Consider the following 20,261-nt stretch of genomic DNA (forward strand, 5'->3'; position numbering starts at 1 on the left):
ACATGTGCACGGGAAGTGACGTCACCCAGGTGCAGCCCCTCCCCCTTCATCCCCCCTCCCCTGGTCACACGGGAAGTGACGTCACCCCAGGTGCTGCCCCTCCCCCTTTATCCCCCCTCCCCTGGTCACACGGGAAGTGACGTCACCCAGGTGCTGCCCCTCCCCCTTTATCCCCCCTCCCCTGGTCACACGGGAAGTGACGTCACCCCAGGTGCTGCCCCTCCCCCTTTATCCCCCCTCCCCTGGTCACACGGGAAGTGACGTCACCCAGGTGCTGCCCCTCCCCCTTTATCCCCCCTCCCCTGGTCACACGGGAAGTGACGTCACCCCAGGTGCTGCCCCTCCCCCTTTATCCCCCCTCCCCTGGTCACACGGGAAGTGACGTCACCCAGGTGCTGCCCCTCCCCCTTTATCCCCCCTCCCCTGGTCACACGGGAAGTGACGTCACCCAGGTGCTGCCCCTCCCCCTTTATCCCCCCTCCCCTGGTCACACGGGAAGTGACGTCACCCCAGGGGCTGCCCCTCCCCCTTTATCCCCCCTCCCCCGCAGCGAATCAGCGGTGAGGTGACGTCACCCCAGGGGCTGCCCCTCCCCCTCATCCCCCCTCCCCCGCAGCGAATCAGCGGTGAGGTGACGTCACCCCAGTTCCTGCCCCTCCCCCTTTATCCCCCCGCAGCGAATCAGCGGTGCCATTCGTCACACCGGACGTGACGTCACCCAGGTGCTGCCCCTCCCCTTTATCCCCCTGGTCCCACCGGACGTGACGTCCCAGGTGCTGCCCCTCCCCCCACCCTCCTCTCTCAGCTTCGCGCCATTTCCCCTGCGGACGCAGTCGCTGAGAGGAGCCCCCTTAGACCCCCTTAGACCCCCTCGCAGACCCGCAAGGATCCCTTCGCGAGACCAGGGAACAACCCCCTCGCCACCACCACCACCACCCACAACAACAACAACAATCAGGGAGCCTTGCAAACAGCAGCAGCCTCCATCGCTGCTGAGACGGGAGAGCTCCCTTCTCTGAGGTGATCCTGAGGTGATTCAGGGACCCCCCGCCGCTGGGAAAAGTGAACCCCCATAATGAGGGGACTACTGCTGCTGCTGCACACAGGGAGAGGCGAGAAACAGAGCAGCAAGTGTCAGGTAACGGGGCCTCTTACCCCCCAACGCATCCTCATGCCCCCTCACTCTGAGGCACCGTGTAGGTGAAATATTAAAGTTAATAAAATAAAATAGAAATCACGACGTTTAGGAGGGAAAAAAGCTTCCGAAACGTCGTGATTTTTATTTTCGGTAAAGTCACGTCGGTAAAATATTAAAATTAATTAAAATATAATAAAAATCACGACGTTTCGGAGGCAACACAAGCCTCTGTCATCCGAAACGTCGTGATTTTTATTTTATTTTTTATTAATTTTAATGTTTCACCTACACGGTGACTTTACCGAAAACACATAAGAGTATACAATTAATAAAATAAAATTAATCAAATAAAATTAAAATAAAAATCACGACGTTTCGGATGACGGAGACTTGTGTTGCCTCCGAAACGTCGTGATTTTTATTTTATTTTACTTTTATTAATTTTATTTTATTAATCTCATACTCTTAGGTGCTTTCGGTAAAGTCACCGCGTAGGTAAAACATTAAAATTAATTAAAATATAATAAAAATCACGACGTTTCGGCGGCAACACAAGCCTCCGTCATCCGAAACGTCGTGATTTTTATTTTATTTTTTATTAATTTTTATTCTATTTTACTTTTATTAACTTTAATGTTTCACCTAGACGGTAACTTTACCGAAAACAGCAAAGAGTATGAGTCCTTGCAGTCACGAAAGCTTCAAATCTCGCATCCTTATCCCCTTCATCCCCTTTTCAAGCTCGTTCATCAGCAACCCACCCCCTTAGAAGCGCCCGCTCGCTCTCCACGCATCCCCCTCGTCCCCTTTTGCTGCCTATGGGGCCGTCCATAAATGACGTCACGCGATTTTTGACGATTTTTGACACCCCCCCTCGTGACATGACGTCACAAAAGTCAGACCTCCCCCCCCTCAATTATGACGTCATAAAACTCTGCCCCCCCCCTCGTCACATGACGTCACAAAAAGACAGACCCCCCCTCAATTATGACGTCATAAAACTCTGCCCCCCCTCGTGACATGACGTCACAAAAAGCCAGACCCCCCTCTCAATTATGACGTCATAAAGCTCTGCCCCCCTCCCTCGTCACATGACGTCACAAAAAGTCAGACCCCCCCTCTCAATTATGACGTCATAAAACTGCCCCCTCTCGTCACATGACGTCACAAAAAGTCAGACCTATCCCCCCCTCTCAATTATGACGTCATAAAACTAATGTTTACAATCCTATTTTCCTTACCCCCTCCCTCTCTCTGCCTCCGCCCCCCTCTGTCTATTTAAGGCCTCGCCACAGAGACGATCACCTCTCTCTGTGCCTGTGTTGCTCTCTCTCTGTGTATCTTGGTGATGTCTGTGCTTATATATCTGTCTATAGTTTTATGGTTAGATTCTATGTCGCTATTTCATTATACCTGACGACGATTGCTTGTGTTGCAATCGAAACGTCGTATGCTATTTAATTTATTATTTTATCTATACACGTCACTTTACCGAAAGAACCAAAGAATAATTCCTGCAGTCACGAAAGCTCCAAAAATTAAGATTGTCCGAACAGAGTCGCCGCGCCCCTGCCCCTCCGCCGCTTTGCCTCGCAGGGAAAGATGGAGCGCCAGCAGCAGGAGCAGGAGGTGGAGGTGGGCGGCGTCGGCGCTGCGGGGGAAGAGGGCGGCGTCGTCCTGTTCCAGCGGCAGCACCGGCAGAAGCGCAACTGGCTCATCCCGGCAATCAGCGTCGCCGAAAACGACCGCGGTCCCTTCCCCAAGCATCTGGTTCAGGTAAAGGCCTCCCCCCTCCCCTCTTCCCTCCCCTCACCCCCTCTACCCCCAGAGCCGGCTCAGCCGCTAAGCGACCCTTGCGATTGCAAAGGGCCCCGTGGTCAGCAGAGGGCCCCCTAGAGTCACTGCTAGCGAGTGGGTGAAAAAAATTATACATCAAAGGGGCCTCCAACCAAATTTTGCTTAGGGCCACCAAAGATCTAGGGCCGGTTCTGTCTACCCCCATGACCCTCCCCCGCCGGCGTTGAAGTTGACTAGCGCTGTCGCGGCGGTCGTAACGGCGGTGGCGGCAGTTCGGCGGTGGTGACGCGGCTCTCACCTCGCGGCAAGGAAGGTGGTCCTGGGTTCGATCCGTGCTGCCTACGTTCAACCCCCTGTTTCAGCAGTGTGTGAATGTCATGCGTTGGTGAGTGTAAGGGTGAATGTGTGTGTGTGTGGCTAAAACACAGCAAGTTGGTACAGTAGGGGGCACAGGTGGTGCATCAGCCAGTCGTCTCGGTCATCTCGGTCAGTCGACCCGTGGCACCTGCTGGGTCTGCCCCGTGACCTCCTGCCAGCGGGCGTTCGACACTTCACGTGGCAGCCTCAAGGTGCACATGGCCTGGCACAAGCGTCGTGGTGACGTCACCGCCACTTAGTGGCGAATGGCGGTTGTTGTTGTTGGGGTTTGTGGTGGTGTATTTAGCATGCCATACATCAGCATGTGATGTTTATGTGTGTGTGTGTACGCATGTATATATGTTGGAGGAGCTGTTGCCAATTGGTTAGCACGCACTACGCTCTGAGCCTGGTGACGTGAGTTTGATTTCCACTTACAGCTCACACCCAGTGACGGTTATCTGAGCTTGGTCTCAAATAAGTACCCGGTGCGATGTAGAACTGTCTCCACTGGGGAGACAAAGGCGGCCGGGTGTGTTGGTAACTGCATATCACACCCCCTCGCGCGCCATGCCGGCCTTCATATTTGCTGCTGCTCGCAAACTGCACTTGCCCCAGCAGTCTGTTGAAGGCTATCCGGGGTACCTTTGCGTACGTGTCTCCACGCGATGGTCGAGCGTAGCTATCGTGTAGACCAGGGGTCGGGAACCTTTTTGACTGGGAGAACCATAAAAGCCAAATATTTCTAAATATATTGCATTGAGAGCCATATAGTAATTTTTAACGTATAATAAATTAAATACGTCTTACTTTTAATGCGACTTCTGGCGCTGCGTGGTTTTGCTGATGACCTTGTGTAGTCTGGTTCGTACGACGTGGTGAGGTTGAGCTTCGTGCAGGCGTTGAGGCCCCGTGACCCGTGAAATTTATCTTCAAAACTAATTTCTGTTCACTTTAAAATGACACGGTATTATTAAGCAATATCACAAGTATTTTAAAATCAGTTCCAAACTGATTTTTGTATTTTTTTCTCAACTCAAAATTGTCTGGGAGCCATATGCCGTCACCAGAAGAGCCATATATGGCTCGCGAGCCACAGGTTCTCGACCGCTGGTGCAGAGCGTAACGCCGCCCCCTGCCGCCTCCCCTGCGCCTTCGCACGTGCGCCCCCACAGATAAAATCGAACGCGCACAGGAAAGTGCACTACAGCATCGTGGGGCCTGGTGCTGACCTGAACCCCATCGGGGTTTTCATCGTGGACTCCGTGACCGGGCGCCTCTCCGTCACCAAGACCCTGGACCGCGAGCTCGTCGCAGAGTATCTGGTGAGGTACGCACGCACGCGAGCACCACACACCCCCCGTGTGTGTTGGCATAGCGAGGTCCAGGCCTCTATTGTGGAGTTTTACTGGTAGGAACGAAGTGAACCAGCCTACAATAGATTATATCGTCCGTCCGTCCGATGTCCGATTAGGTGTAGCAACATCGCCCCCTACTGCAAACACTTTTAGACTCAGTGAGGCTTTCCTGGCTAAACAAGTGTAACATTCCCTTATAATTCCCTGAGATAGCTTTTTAATTAAAAAACCTTTAGACTCAGTGAGGCTTTCCTGGCTAAACAAGTGTAACATTCCCTTATAATTCCCTGAGATTGCTTTCAATTAAAACATTTAAATTAACAATTAACTCACAGCGGCCTAAAGCCTACAGCTAGGTCTAAAGCCTAGAACTAGGCCTCAAACTCTCCCTTCGTATCGTACCCCCGCCATTTCATTTTATTATAGCCATTCATTTGTTCGTTCCTACCAGCCCACACCGCAGGGACCTGTTCTCAAATGTCCTGTCCCCCGGGCCACTCGGTCAATGTCAACATTTCCGGGATGCAAGCCCCTCCCGCTACCTGGTGACAAAAACATTAAATTCTCTAAGTACCAATATTACTCAATTATATTCATATTACCGTGACATTAAAAGAACCTTAACGCGGCTAGAACGGTTTTGTTTTTTTTTCGCGGAGAATTTAGATCTCGGGGTTCGGGTAATTCAATCGGGGCGGTTTACCTAATTTCATTTACAATTTTCAATATCACGAGTAAAATATTAACGTCCGAAACAAAAGGCGTCAACGTTTGCGGATCAACCTGCAATCGGCTTCGCAGCCCAGCGGACCTCCAGGAGTCCCGTCGCGGTTCGTCGGTGGTCCAGGTACTATTCTCAGAGAACCACTGCGTTGCGTGTGCGTTGCGTGTGCGTTGCGTGTGTGTTGAGTGTGTGTTGCGTGTTTGTTTTTCTTGTGCGTTGCGTGTGTGTTGCGTGTGCGTTGTGTGTGCGTTGCGTGTGCGTTGCGTGTGTGTTGAGTGTGTGTTGCGTGTGTGTTTTTCTTGTGCGTTGTGTGTGTGTTGCGTGTGTGTTGCGTGTGCGTTGTGTGTGCGTTGCGTGTGCGTTGCGTGTGTTGCGTGTGCGTTGCGTGTGCGTTGCGTGTGCGTTGCGTGTGCGTTGCGTGTGCGTTGCGTGCCCGCTGCAGCTGAAGGGCCACGCGGTGGATGTGAACGGGCATCCCGTGGAGAATCCCGTAGATCTCCTCATTAAAGTGATCGACCTCAACGACAACAGGCCCAACTTCGACGCGACCGTGTTCCAGGGCTCCGTGGATGAGGGCTCCCCACCAGGTGCGGCGTGCGGACGGGCACAGACGGGCGCGGCGGTGACGGGGGTGTGATAGTGACAGCACCTGCCTGGGTGTTTTGTAACAACGGACACTTCCACCCCCACAACTCTCAATTGGTGATAGGGCAGTTGTGGAGAGAGTGGAGAGCTTACCATACCTGGGCAGTGTGCTCATGACCAGCTCCGGTTTGACTCCACTCTCACAACTCTCAATTGGTGATAGGGCAGTTGTGGAGAGAGTGGAGAGTTTCTCATACCTGGGCAGTGTGCTCATGACCAGCTCCGGTTTGACTCCACTCCCACAACTCTCAATTGGTGATAGGGCAGTTGTGGAGAGAGTGGAGAGTTTCTCATACCTGGGCAGTGTGCTCATGACCAGCTCCGGTTTGACTCCACTCCCACAACTCTCAATTGGTGATAGGGCAGTTGTGGAGAGAGTGGAGAGTTTCTCATACCTGGGCAATGTGCTCATGACCAGCTCCGGTTTGACAGCAGAGGTCTCGCTCTGAATCAGTCGAGCGGCATTATCTTTTCATCGGTTGCGTAATGCTGCTGTGTGGTAGCTACCTGGTCTGTTGCGCCGCACGAAGCTTCAGGTCTTCTCGGACACAGTCATTCCCTCCCTTTTCTATGCTTGTGAAACGTGGACCCCCCTAATGGAACATCTTCGCCGGTTAAAAACATTTAGGCTTGCCTGCCTACGATTCATCCTGGGTTTGACCAGGCTGGATTGTGTGAGGAGCTCACGTATCCTTGAAAGATCTGGACAAAGTCCCATCCGTGAGCTCCTCCAGCATATGGCTGGGTCATGTAGCCCGCATGCCCAGTTACCGCATGCCGAAACAGCTTTTGTTTGGCCGGATCGAGGGGGCTAAACGGGCGCGGCACGGGCTAGAGAAGAGATGGAGTGAATATAATGTTTGTTCTTTAGAGTCACCATGTCCACGCATCCCTCCCTGCCCTCCCTCCCCCGGCAGGCACGCCAGTGATGACGGTAACGGCGAGTGACAAGGACGACGCCTTATCGGCCAACGGCATGATCCGCTACAGGATCTTGTCGCAGATTCCCAAGGTGCCCGTGGACCGCCTGTTCACCATCGACAACACCACAGGCGTCATCAGCACCATCGCCGCCGGGCTGGACCGCGAGGTGGGTCGTTGTCCCGCGGTAACCGCCGCCGATTGGCCGATGTCGGTCCGGGGGGTGGTGGCTAATCTCTGGGGTTGTGTGTACGGTGTTACACTCGTGTTGTCGGTGTGTATATGCACGTACGTTGAGCGTCTGTCGCGCACCGTACGTCGTAGACGATCGCGCTGAACGGAGGTGCGAGGGAAGGGCGACAGGCTTAACACGAAAAGCGGATCTGAAGAAACGAGTTTTCAGCTGCAGTGGCTTCTTAATTCTAAAGCTTTCGTGACTGCGGGGATTCATCTTCTTGGTTCTTTCGGTAAAGTCACGTAGAAGGGAAATAATAATAGAAATAATAGAAATATTAAACAATGTAAATTCTCACGACGTTTCGATTGCAACACAAGCAGCAATCGTCATCAGGTGCGAAATCCACAGCAAGACAATTTGAAAAAAGTGACGGTTTTTACAATCGTGATTTGAAGCTTCCGTGGCTGCAGGAATCCATACTCTTTGGTTCATTCGGTAAAGTCACGTGGGTAGAAAATTACCAATATTTAAAAATGAAAGGTTCTGCAGTTCCACTGCTGAATTATTATTTTTTCCACCCGAGGACGACCGCTTGTGTTGGGATCGAAACGTCGTGACATTATTCTTATTTTGTTTTCTAAAGAACCAAAGAGTATATTATGTACATTTTATTATTCATCATTGATCAGTTCTAGATTTTAAGCTTTCGTGACTGCAAGGTTTCATATGCTTAGGTTTTTTCGGTAAAGTCACGTGACTTTACTGAAAAAACCTAAGAATATGGCTTCTTAATGTTGTGTGCCGCGCGTATCGGAAGCGACGGTGTCGCGGCCAGCGCGCTCCGCTACGAACCCGGGCACCCGAGTTCGATTCGACACTGGTGACGGTCGACTCGGCCTCAAACGAGTAGCTGCTGCAGCGTGCAAACATCCCCACTGGGGAGACAAAGGCGGCCGGGCGTGGTGCTGGCCACCCGCCTCCTCCTCGTGCGACGTGCCGGCCTTCCGCAGTTGCCGCTCGCTTAACGGCGCTTGCCCTAACAAAGTTCTGTTGAGGCTACACGAGGAATCCTTGTCCTCGTTTGTTGATCTTTAAGGGGTGTGTCTGTGTGCCCCGTCGATGTAGCGAACGCCGCAGTACATGCTGGTGGTGCAGGCCTCGGACATGGAGGGTGACCCGGACATCGGCCTCAAGAACATGGCCACCGCCATCGTCACCGTCGCCGACAAAAACGACAATCCCCCCGAGTTTACGGGCATAACCGTACGCACCGCGCCACCACACTCACCGTGCCACCACACTCACCGTGCCACCACGCTCACCGTGCCACCACACTCACCGTGCCACCACACTCACCGTGCCACCACACTCACCGTGCCACCACACTCACCGTGCCACCACACTCACCGCGCCACCACACTCACCGTGCCACCACACTCACCGTGCCACCACACTCACCGTGCCACCACACGCACCGCGCCACCACACTCACCGTGCCACCACACTCACCGTGCCACCACACGCACCGCGCCACCACACTCACCGTGCCACCACACTCACCGTGCCACCACACTCACCGTGCCACCACACTCACCGCGCCACCACACTCACCATGCCACCACACGCACCGTGCCACCACACGCACCGTGCCACCACACTCACCGCGCCACCACACTCACCGTGCCACCACACGCACCGTGCCACCACACGCACCGTGCCACCACACTCACCGCGCCACCACACTCACCGTGCCACCACACGCACCGTGCCACCACACTCACCGTGCCACCACACATAGCTCCGTGTGGGGCCTTACCTGGTCAAATATTTATTCTAGATTTGAAGCTTTCGTGACTGCAATGCTTCATATTCTTAGGTTTTTTCGGTAAAGTCACCTTGTAGGTAAAAACATTAAAAAGTAAAATAAAATAAAAATCACGACGTTTGTGTGTTGCCTCCGAAACGTCGTGATTTTTTTATTTTATTTTACTTTTTAATGTTTTTACCGACACGGTGACTTTACCGAAAAAACCTAAGAATATAAATATTTATTATATTTTTGAGGCTAGCGGAACAATGACCTGACGACGCCCCCCCCCCCGTCACCGTCTCCGTCACAGTTCCGCGGCACGGCGCGCGAGAACGCGGTGAACGTGACGGTGACGACGCTGATGGTGACGGACACGGACGAGCCCGGCACGCCGGCGTGGCGGGCCCGCTACGTGGTGCGCGGCGGGGACCCCGGCAAGAACTTCGCCGTGGAGACCGACCCCCGCACCAACGACGGCAGGCTCTACGTCGTCAAGGTCAGGGGCGCGGTGGTGGGGGGAGGGGGGGGTCTGTCGCACACACTGCCGTGGCGGAGACGGTGATGGTGGTCGGGTAGTGACAGTGGTGATGGTGAGGTCGTGGTGGTGATGATATGGTGGTGATGGTGGTCGGGTAGTGACAGTGGTGATGGTGAGGTCGTGGTGGTGATGATATGGTGGTCATGGTGATGGGGTAACGTAGGTGATGAGGATGATGATGGGGTAGTGGTGGTGGTGGTGGTGGTGATAATATGAGGTGGTAATGGGGCAGTGGTGATGGTGATGATGATGGAGTAGTGGTGGCGATGATGGGGGTAGTGATGGTAATGGTCGTGGTGGCGGGGGAGGGTGATGCGGTGATAATGGTGATGGGAGTGGCGTCGCAATGTTGTTGATTGGGTGGCGATGGGGGAGAGGTGGCGTGGTGGTGGTGGTGATGCGTTGACAGGGTAGTGATGGTGAATGGGGTGGCTGATGGTGAAGCGAGGTTGACATGGCGATGGTGGTGATGGTCGCGTGATGACGATGATGATGATGATATTCTTAGGTTTTTTCGGTAAAGTCACCAGGTAGGTAAAAAACATTAAAAAGTAAAATAAAAATATCACGACGTTTCGGAGGCAACACAAACTTCCGTCTTCAGGTGGAACCGTCACAGCCACGACAGCTGTATCAAGTAAATGAGAGATTGCAGGAGCTACCACTCCGTTTATATAATGGTTGGAGAAAGTGGTGGGGCAAGGGCCGCATACTTACCATATTAATAAAAAGTATGCGGCCCTTGCCCCACCACCTTCTCCAACCATTATATAAACGGAGTGGTAGCTCCTGCAATCTCTCATTTACTTGATACGGCTGTCGTGGCTGTGACGGTACCACCTGAAGAAGGAAGCTTGTGTTGCCTCCGAAACGTCGTGATTTTTATTTTATTTTACTTTTTAATGTTTTTACCTACACGGTGACTTTACCGAAAAAACCTAAGAATATGAATCATTGCAGTCACGAAAGCTTCAAATCTATAAGAAGATGACGATGATAGTGATGGGGAGGTGGCAAGGCGAACTTCGTGGTGATGTTGCCAATGGGTGACGGCGGTTATGACGTGGGGACGGTGGTGGTGGTGGTGGTGACGACGGTGGCTGTCACGTGACTGGCGTTGCTGGTGACTGTGCAGCGGTCGTGGCGATGTTGGTGGCGATGACGCAGCGTTTGATTGTTGGGAGGGTAACGTTTGCGTGGTGTGTGTACGACCGCAGCCCCTGGACTTTGAGACCTCGTCGGTGTACAAGCTCGTCGTCGCCGCGGAGAACGAGGTTTCGCTTGAGAGCGCGCAGTTCGGACCGGCGAGCACCGCCACCGTCACCGTGAGTGCCCGTCACTTTGCGGCCCAGATGTTTAGTCCTCGCACCAGCGCAGAAACTGACACCACCTCAGACAGCAAAACTTTAGTCGTACCCATTTATTAGTCTAACACGTAGCAGGCTTTCGCGACCAATATTATTCACGATCAACGTGTTTGGGTTTAGATCGCCGCGTTATTTATAAATGTGTCGTAACCCTCCACCACCCGACACGGCCAATCAGTAAAAACGTGTCACGTTGACAAAAGACAAAATAGTTCACTGCTTTAGCCCCCAGACCGGTGTGTTGAAGCCACAACGTTTACAATTTGAGTAGCGCTGTGACGTTTCGCTGGTAATTGCATCCAGCATCATCATCGCGCAATTCGCCAGAATGTTGAGGGGCTCTGCTGTGTCTCCCGTTCTTATATAGAGCAGCAGCAGCAGCAGGGTGACGTCATCGTTAACTCAAATTGTAAATGTTGTGGCTTCAACACACCGGTGGGGGCTAAAGCAGTGAACTAATTTGTCTTTTGTCAACGTGACACTTTTTAAACCGATTGGCCGTGTCGGGTGGTGGAGGGTTACGACACATTTATAAATAACGCGGTGATCTAAACCCAAAAACGTTGATTGTGAATACCCATTTATTATTGATAATTTCCTCGGGCCAATGAGAGCGAATAACTCAAACGCCCCGATATTTAACTTGTTTCAAGTCCAGTAGACCTTTCTATCGCAATCGGTCCTGGGCCTCCCCCTAGGTCATCTCAGCCTGAAATGAGTACCTGGTGCGGTGTGTGAGCATAGCCACCGGGTGTTGACAAAGGTCGGCCGGGCGCAGTGCCGGCCACCCGCCCCCCCGACCTTCGTACAGGTGCTGCTCGCTCGCAGCACTCGTCCCCCCAACAGTCTGTCAGGGCGACACGCGGGGATCTCTCGTGACGGCCACACCACCTCCCGCACGACCGCCCGCACCATGCCCCCCCCCCCCCCACTACCTTAACAGGCGCTCGCTAACAGCCCCTCGCCCCCCCCGCCCCCCGGTAGGTGACGGTGGAAGATGAGAACGAGGGGCCGGTGTTCGAGCCGCTGCTGAGCGAGGTGAAGCTTCCCGAGGGCCTCCCCGTGGGCCAGCGCGTGACCACCCTGGTGGCCCGCGACCCCGACACGGCGCAGAGGCAGGCCGTGCGGTGAGGCCTTCCCAGCAGGGGCGGTTTCTTCATTAGGGCGATTGGGCGACGCACCACCAATGTCATTCAACCACAGAGTCACGCTAGCCGTCATTGTGCCTCTGGATATAGTCCAATCAGCGTCATGTCACGTTCTGTGGAGTACCGCCTCTTTTTGGGCGATTTCACTCCGGCTGAGAATCGCCCCGAGTGTTCCCATAGATTTACATTCAAAGATGTTTTTTTTCGAACGGGGGCGCTGCAATGCATTCTCTACGGCTTCCGGGAGGGCTCGCACTAACGTGCTTACGTCATCATACGTAAGCACGTTTCATCCAACAATATAATTTGTCGCCACCTAGTGGAATCTTTAACAAAAGAAACTTGAGTGGATTGTATTAATAGTGAGTATAGAAACAAACAAGATGTATTGTAAGAGTCACTTTATTTTTCATTAATATTAATAAAGAAGTGAAGTTGCCTTTACATGCTTAAGCTGTTAATTTATCCATTACATGGGTGGACCTTATCCTTATCAATCATCCAGACATTTGCCCCCCCCTGAGAGATTTTGCAGGAGCCGCCACTGTTTCCCAACCGTCCACTCCCGTCCGCTCCCGTCGCCGCCCCGGCCAGCCAACCCATCCTCCCACCCTCCGTGTCTGTGTGTGTGTGCGACTCACTCTCTGTTCGGCTGTGTGACACTCAGCTGTGTGAATCGCCTGTGTGAACTCTGTTCAGCCGAGCGACTCACCTCTTGTGTGCGACTCACTCTCTGTTCGGCTGTGTGACACTCAGCTGTGTGAATCGACTGTGAATTCTGTTCGGCCGAGCGACTCACCTCTCTGTGTGCGACTCAATTCTGTTGACCTGTGCGAGACTCAGGTGCGCGCGCCTCACCTGTGCGTGCGTGTGGCTGCGCGATCGGTGCCGCGTGCAGCTACACGAAGCTTTGGGTGCCGGGCGACTGGCTGGACATCGACCCCGTGAGCGGCCAGGTGACCACCGCCGTGGTGCTTGACCGCGAGGCGGCCGCCCTGGTGCACGCCAACACCTACACGGCCACCTTCCTGGCCACGGATGACGGTGAGAGCTGCCCCCCCCTCCCCACCGCGTGCCGTGCCGGCCTTCGCAGGTGCCGCTCGCACGCACGACGGCGCTTCGCCTCACCCGACGGCGCTTTGTAGAAGGCCGCTGACGAGTGCCGGGGGGTCTCTGTCGTCTCCGCGTGCCGGCGGGAGCAGGCAGCCCCGTCGCGAGCGGCACGGGGACGCTGGCGCTGCGGCTGTCGGACATCAACGACAACGCTCCGGTCGTCTGGCCCGACGAGGCCACCGCGTGCGGCGTGCCGGGCGGCGCCGCGGTCAACGTCACCGCCAGGGACGCCGACGAAGACTTCAACGGCAGCCCCTTCGGTTTCCGGCTGCCGCCCGGCAACCCCGCCCTCAACAACAACTGGACCGTCCACCGGCTCGACGGTGCGTGGTCACCACCCCCGCCCCGCCCCCCGTTGCCCGTGCTGCCCTTGAACTGCACCACCCGCACCCGTTCGCTTGCTCGCGATCTCGCGGCAATCGCTCGCTCGCCATCACGTCCTACGCTTGCACCGCCGCTCCCTGCCCGCTCTGCCCCCGCCTTGCTGCCGTTGGCCTGCGTTGTCAGCAGAGGAGGGCGGTGCAGCGTTGCACCTGCGACATGTCATCGTCCTTGCCCAGCCCACCGGTACCAAAGTAACTGAACGAGTGGTCCGTTTTTGTCAATCTGTACCCCGTGACTCATCGACAAGATCTTCTTGGTTCTTTCGGTAAAGTCGTCACGTAGAAGGGAAGTAATAAAATAATTCTCACGACGTTTCGGCCACAACGCAAGCAGCCGTCCTCAGGTGATTCAGACGCTGTCTCCCCGACAGACCTGGTCTTCACCTGAGGACGGCTGCTTGCGTTGTGGCCGAAACGTCGTGAGAATGATGTTATTATGTTTTATTTTTATTGTTTTATTATTATTTCCCTTCTACGTGACGACTTTACCGAAAGAACCAAGAAGATGAATCCCTGCAGTCACGAAAGAAGCTTTAAATTGAAATTCATCGACGAGAGTTGAGAAAATGTTTGCCGCCCCGACTCTTCGGATTCCTTCGGCGGTTTCCGAATGAGCGGCTGGTCGGGGCGTGGCCGAGAGCCGCGTCGTCATATTTTGTTTCCGGCAATGCGTACGCCGCCACGGGTTCCGCTTCACGCTCGCCGCTCGCACCGCGCTCTGCTCCCTACCCCCCCTCCCCTCCCGGCCGGCCTACAGGCAGCAGCTCGCGGCTGCGCGCGAGGGTTGCGCTGCCCGAGGGCATCTACTCGGTGCCGCTGCTCATCTCGGACTCGGGCTACCCCCCGGCTAGCGCCCTGTCGGAGCTCCGGGTGACGGTGTGCGCATGCGACCGGAACGGCGACTGCGTCGACCGCGTCGACCGCGCCGCCGGCGCCGGCCTCGGCATCGGCACCGTCGCGTCCATCATCCTCAGCCTGCTGCTGCTGCTGCTGCTGCTCGGTGAGTCGTCGGCTTCGTCGGGGGGACCCGGTGCCGCGGACGTGGCCCCCCGGCACGGGGATCTGCGCGGCGCGATCGCCATTGGTCGACGGAGGCTTTCGTGGTTTTTTAACGGGGCGTGCTGTCCCGGCGTGCAGTCGTGGCGCTGCTCTCCGCGGTGCACAAGAGACGCCGCGGGCGGGACCTCGTCGCCAAGCGGCCGCTCTTCGACCACGACGTGCTGGACAACGTCTTCAACTACGACGAGGAGGGCGGGGGGGAGGAGGACCGGGGGGTGAGAGGCGGCACGCCGCTCCACACACGACGCGCGGCGCGCTCGCGCGGCTAGGCGGTTCGTTTAGGCGGTGCGACGGTGCGGTGCGCCCGGTGCGGTGAGACGGCGGCGGCGGCACGGCGAGTTTGCGGTGCGGCGAGACGGTGATGCGGGTTGGGGACAGTAGCGCCGTTTGACTGTCCAGCGAGAGACTCTCTCGCGGCGGCGGCGGTGCCTACGTGTCCACGCGCCGGCGCGGTGAAACAACGGCGCGGTGAGCCGGCGTGACGGTGCGTATTGCGTTCGCCGGCGCAGGACTACGACCCGGCGCAGCTGCAGCTCCTGAGCGAGCTGCTGCGACTCGGGGCGCCGTACCTCAAGGGCCCCGGCGTCGTGCACCACCCGGACGAGTGGCCGTCGGTGGCCGAGCCGTGCCACCCGTCCCGCTCGGGGGCACCGCACCCCAGCGACATGGGCGACTTCATCAACGAGGTGGGTGGTGACGGGGGGGGGGGGGAGAGGTGGCAAACGTCGCACGCACGCAGGGGATGGAACCGCACACGACCGAACCCAGCGCCGCGCACATGAACCGCCGCCGCCATCGCCACCACCATCACCACATTCACTGCCATCACCATTACCACCATCACTGCCATCACCACTGCCATCACCACCATCACCATCATCACTGCCATCACCACCACCATCAGCATCACCACCACCATCACCACCACCATCACCATCATCACTGCCATCACCACCATCACCACCACCACCATCACCACCAATACTCACCTTCAGTAGTAATCTCAGCTACCACCATCACCAGAAATGAATCCACACGAGTCAATATGCTAATGAGCACTCGTCCCTCCCACCCACCTCATACACACACACACAAGACAAAGATCCCCCGTGTAGCCTTAACAGACTGTAGGGGCAAGTGCTGTTAGCGAGTAGCACCTATGAAGGCCGGCACGGCACACGAGGGGGTGGGTGGCCAGCACCACACCCGACCACCTTTGTCTCCCCAGTGGCGATGTTTACACACCGCACCAGGTACTCACTTGAGGCTGAGTCTACCTAGGGGAGGCCCAGGACCGGTTCAAATAATCGTCACTGACGGTGTTGGCCGTGAGCGGGAATTGAACTCGGGTCGCCGCGTTCGTAACGCCTTCAATTAGCGCAGTTGGCTACGTACGGTGAAATGGAAGTTGTACATGTACACATACGTAGCGCAGCGCACTGGCCACTACACCACTGCTCCACCACGCGGTGCACAGCGTGTAGATGATGATGTCGTCTCCATCGTGGGTGATGTCGTCGTTGCTGCCGATGCAATTGCTGATATTCTTAGGTTTTTTCGGTAAAGTCACCATGTAGGTAAAACATTAAAATTAATTAAAGTCAAATAAAATAATGTACTTTTATAAATTTTAATGTTTTTACCTACACGGTGACTTTACCGAAAAAACCTAAGAATATGAATCCTTGCAGTCACGAAAGCTTCAAATCTAGAAGCAATTGCCGATCTTGTTGATGCCATGGCTACCTTTTGTCATTGCTACTCGCGTCGTCGTCGTCATCGGCTGTCGATGCTAATGACGTCATCGTCGGTGCCGATGTTTGTATCATTGCTGATGCTTTTACAAACATCATCATTGTCATCGGCTGTCGATGACGTCATCGTCTTTGCTGACGTCGTTAACGTCATCGTTTGTCTCCCGTGTTTTTTTTGGCGGCGGTGGTGGTGGTGGTGGTGATGGGGGTGGCGGTGATGGTGGTGGTGGTGGTGGGGGGTGGTGGTGGGGGTGGGGGTGGTGGTGGGGGTGGTGGTGGGGGTGGTGTTGGTGGTGGTGATGATGGTGGCGATGGTGGTGTTGGCGGCGGTGTTGGCGGTGGTGGCGGTGGCGGTGGCGGCGGTAATGGTGGTGGTGGTGATCTGACTTCCAGGGCCTGCTCACGGCCGACAGCGACACGATGGCAGCCCCCTACGACTCTCTGCACGTGTTCCACTACGAGGGCTCCGGCTCGCTGGCCGGCTCCTTGCTCAGCTCGCTCGACTCGTTGAGCTCGGGGGGGGAGGGGGGCGGCAGCGGCGGCAGCGGCGACGACCACGACTACGACCGTCTCAACTCGTGGGGGCCGCACTTCCGTAAGCTCGCCGACTTGTACGGCTGCGGCTGTGACGACTGAGACCCCCCCCACCACCACCCACCACCCACCACCCTGCCCCCCACCACCTCCTCTCAACGCCACTCTCTCCTCATCGTCATCCCCCCCCCCCACCTCCGCTCATGCCCCCCCCCCCCACACACACGCACCTGTCAGCCTCGCCTACCCCAGCGCCCACCCACCACCACCCTGCCCCCCACCACCACCTCCTCTCAACCCCACTCTCTCCTCATCGTCATTCTACCCCCCCCCCCCACCGTGCACCTCCGCTCATGCCCCCCACAGCCTCGCCTAGCCCAGTGTCCACCCACCACCACCCTGCCCCCCACCACCTCCTCTCAACGCCACTCTCTCCTCGTCGTCATCCGCCCCCCCCACCTCCGCTCATGCCCCCCCACACACGCACCTGTCAGCCTCGCCTAGCCCAGTGCCCACCCACCACCACCCTGCCCCCCACCACCACCTCTCAACGCCACTCTCTCCTCGTCATCATCCCACCCCCCCCGCCCACCATGCACCTCCACTCATGCCCCCCACACACACAGCCTCGCCTACCCCAGCGCCCACCCACCACAACAGCGGCACCGGCTGGACCGCCGATCCACCAGCCAGCAGCCCGCCTGCCCGCTGGCAGCAATTTTGAGTTTGGAGGCTACTCCTTGTTTTCTTCTTTTGGGGGGGAGCGGAGGTATAACCCGACAGGAGGACGAGGCGACGGTTCGTGTAACGTCTTCGTGGTACGAGGGACGACACCGTGATGGTTCCTCCAGCCCCGGGAGTGCCCGGCGAGGGGAAATCTGCGTTGGTTCAAGACGCGATTCCGTATCTGTGGGTACGGACGAAGCCGACCCTGCGTCGGGTTTACGATGTGTTTAGAAACCCGGTAGCTTTTTAGAAAGTCCTCCGCGTCGCGACCTTGGACGAGAGAGGTTCCTTGTCGACGAATTGGCAACGACGCCGAACGTTGGTTTGAGACAAAACCGGCCGGCTCGCCCGTCACGATTGCCGGTTAAAAAGGGTGAGTGGGCCGGGTGAGCTGGTCGGGTGAGCGGGTGGCGGGGGGCAGAGTGGGCGAGCGATTTTAAGCGAACGCCGTCGCTAACACTCCAGTTGGTATGTCGGAGCGACTCCCCTAAGTGACGCTGCCCATGAGTTCCCAGGCGGGATCCCCCTGAACTCTAATTGTAGTTAAGTCCCTCACCCCCTACTACACAACTCCAGACTCATGAACCATCATTGCATTTTCTTGGTTTTTTCGGTAAAGTCACCACGTAGAAGGGAAGTAATAAAATAAAAAAAATAAAACATAATAAAATAATTCTCACGACGTTTCAGGCCACAACGCAAGCAGCCGTCCTCAGGTGAAGAATGAGACACTGCCAAGCTAGGAGCTTATATATAAGCTGGGTTGGAGGTGGAAGAAGAGCGCCTTGACAAAAGAACGTGCATATCAAGAGGAGTTTAGCATATTCATGGGAAATGCGTAGGAGGTGGGCGGGGGGGGTTTCAAAGTCATATTATGCCCGTGCATTATGCAGGATCAGCAGCACCAAGGGAGGGTGCAGGGAGTAGCATTAACAAAGGGAGGGAATGTTAACATTATGTAGAAGCAATGAACCCAGCTTATATATAAGCTCCAAGCTTGGCAGTGTCTCATTCTTCACCTGAAGACGGCTGCTTGCGTTGTGGCCGAAACGTCGTGAGAATGATTTTATTGTGTTTTATTTTTATTATTTTATTACTTCCCTTCTCCGTGACGACTTTACCGAAAAAACCAAGAAGATGAATCCCTGCAGTCACGAAAGAAGCTTCAAATCGAAACATCATTGCATTGCCGGAAACAATACACGACGGCCACGCTCAGACCAGTCACTCATTCGGAAACCGCCGAGACAATAACATCTCACCCCAAATCGCCCCACCACCTACCGGCCAACTTTCTCTCCTCTTACCCCACCCCGTGCCAGTTTAGTCGCATGGAGAATTAGTTTATTGGGCTGTTCCACATCCCACCCAACAAGGGGGGTGGGTAGGGAAAGGGTTCACCCAGGAGGTGGGAGGGGAGGGAGAGTGTAGGGCAGGGGTCGGCAACCTACACTACACTATACACTACTATACACTACACTATACACTACACTACTATACACTACACTATACACTACTATACACTACTATATACACTACACTAGTATACACTACACTATACACTACACTATACACTACTATACACTACACTATACACTACACTCTACACTACACTCTACACTACACTCTACACTACACTATACACTACTACACTACACTATACACTACACACTACACTATACACTACACTATACACTACACTATACACTGCACTATACACTACACTATACACTACACCAGGGGTCGGCAACCTATGGCTCCGGAGCCGCATGCGGCTCTTTACGGGCTGCTTCTTGACGATGAGTACGTATGTACAGTGTGTACTCAGATGCATTGCGGCTCTTGAAATACTGAATTTTGTACCGAATTGGAAAGAAATGGCTCTTCTTGTTATTTTGGTTGCCGACCCCTGGTGTAGGGGTTCAATCCACGTGGTTGCCAGCAGGTTTGCGATGTGCAACTTGCAGTACGCCACCCCCTGCGCTTTGAACGGTACAAGACTAATCGCTTTCAGGCGGGTTGCCCGGCACCTAGGTGGACCGGGTACCCCGGCAACTAACACTGTTGCCCTGGCAACATTTACAATTGCCTGGCAACCAAATTCAACAGTTGCCTGGCAGTCAGGCGCGTGCGGTAGCGAGCAGTAGTTTGATTTTATTGATGATTTTTTTTTTACGATTATAAAAGTGTTTTCAGTGTCGTCGTCGTCGTTGTCTTGTGTTTCCCCTCCCGTGTTCTTGTAGTGCAGCCGCTCCCCCCCCCGCCCTCCTCCCCCCCCCCCGACCGCGTGATGGGGGGCACGGGAGAGGGGGGGGGGAAGGTGGGGAGAGAGAGGAGAGAGGGGGGGGGCACCCTTTTGTCAACTGCAATAAGAGGCGGCTTTTTTGTAGAGGTGTGCGCAGGTGTGTACACGTGTGTACAATTACACGATTCACCCCCCAACGGTTTTACAATAAACGATGGCCCCCGTTCCCTAACGCCAACGCCTCTGCCGTGTGTTCACTCGCTCGCTGCGCCAACGGAACCAGACCAGCGTTTGTACCGGGCAGAAATTGAACAACAACAGATCTGGGGTTGCGTGGTCGACTACAGGGGGGAGAGCACGGCCGAGCCGGACTTGCGCAATGGCCTCCGGCGCGCTTGTGCCAGGCTAGGTGCACTCTACGTCCGTAGGAATCGTTCCAAGGCTCCCGCTGCCGGCAGGAGGTGAC

At 55.3% G+C, this 20,261-nt stretch overlaps 1 protein-coding gene across 1 annotated transcript; it reads left to right on the forward strand.

Annotated features, from left to right (window-relative positions):
- Nucleotides 1–994: 994 nt before the first annotated feature.
- LOC133362590 (cadherin-2-like) lies at nucleotides 995–16,958 on the forward strand. The gene is made up of 15 exons (XM_061581519.1): nucleotides 995–1,138; nucleotides 2,735–2,914; nucleotides 4,468–4,617; nucleotides 5,817–5,961; nucleotides 6,937–7,109; nucleotides 8,244–8,381; nucleotides 9,239–9,424; nucleotides 10,684–10,791; nucleotides 11,818–11,960; nucleotides 12,880–13,025; nucleotides 13,184–13,417; nucleotides 14,235–14,477; nucleotides 14,615–14,751; nucleotides 15,046–15,222; nucleotides 16,684–16,958. The coding sequence occupies exons 1-15, from the start codon at nucleotides 1,076–1,078 to the stop codon at nucleotides 16,924–16,926; spliced, it is 2,466 nt and encodes an 821-aa protein (XP_061437503.1). The 5' UTR covers nucleotides 995–1,075; the 3' UTR covers nucleotides 16,927–16,958.
- Nucleotides 16,959–20,261: the final 3,303 nt, after the last annotated feature.

Source organism: Lethenteron reissneri, unplaced genomic scaffold, assembly GCF_015708825.2.
Source record: "Lethenteron reissneri isolate LAM-NWPU_2019-01 unplaced genomic scaffold, ASM1570882v1 scaffold_1538, whole genome shotgun sequence".
NCBI classification, from domain to species: Eukaryota; Metazoa; Chordata; class Hyperoartia; order Petromyzontiformes; family Petromyzontidae; genus Lethenteron; species Lethenteron reissneri.

Coding starts and splice junctions, on each gene's coding strand:
- LOC133362590 (XM_061581519.1), top strand. CDS start 1,076: ATGAGGGGACTACTGCTGCTGCTGCACACAGGGAGAGGCGAGAAACAG. Junction 1,139..2,734: donor AACAGAGCAGCAAGTGTCAG/GTAACGGGGCCT, acceptor TTTGCCTCGCAG/GGAAAGATGGAGCGCCAGCA. Junction 15,223..16,683: donor TGGGCGACTTCATCAACGAG/GTGGGTGGTGAC, acceptor TCTGACTTCCAG/GGCCTGCTCACGGCCGACAG.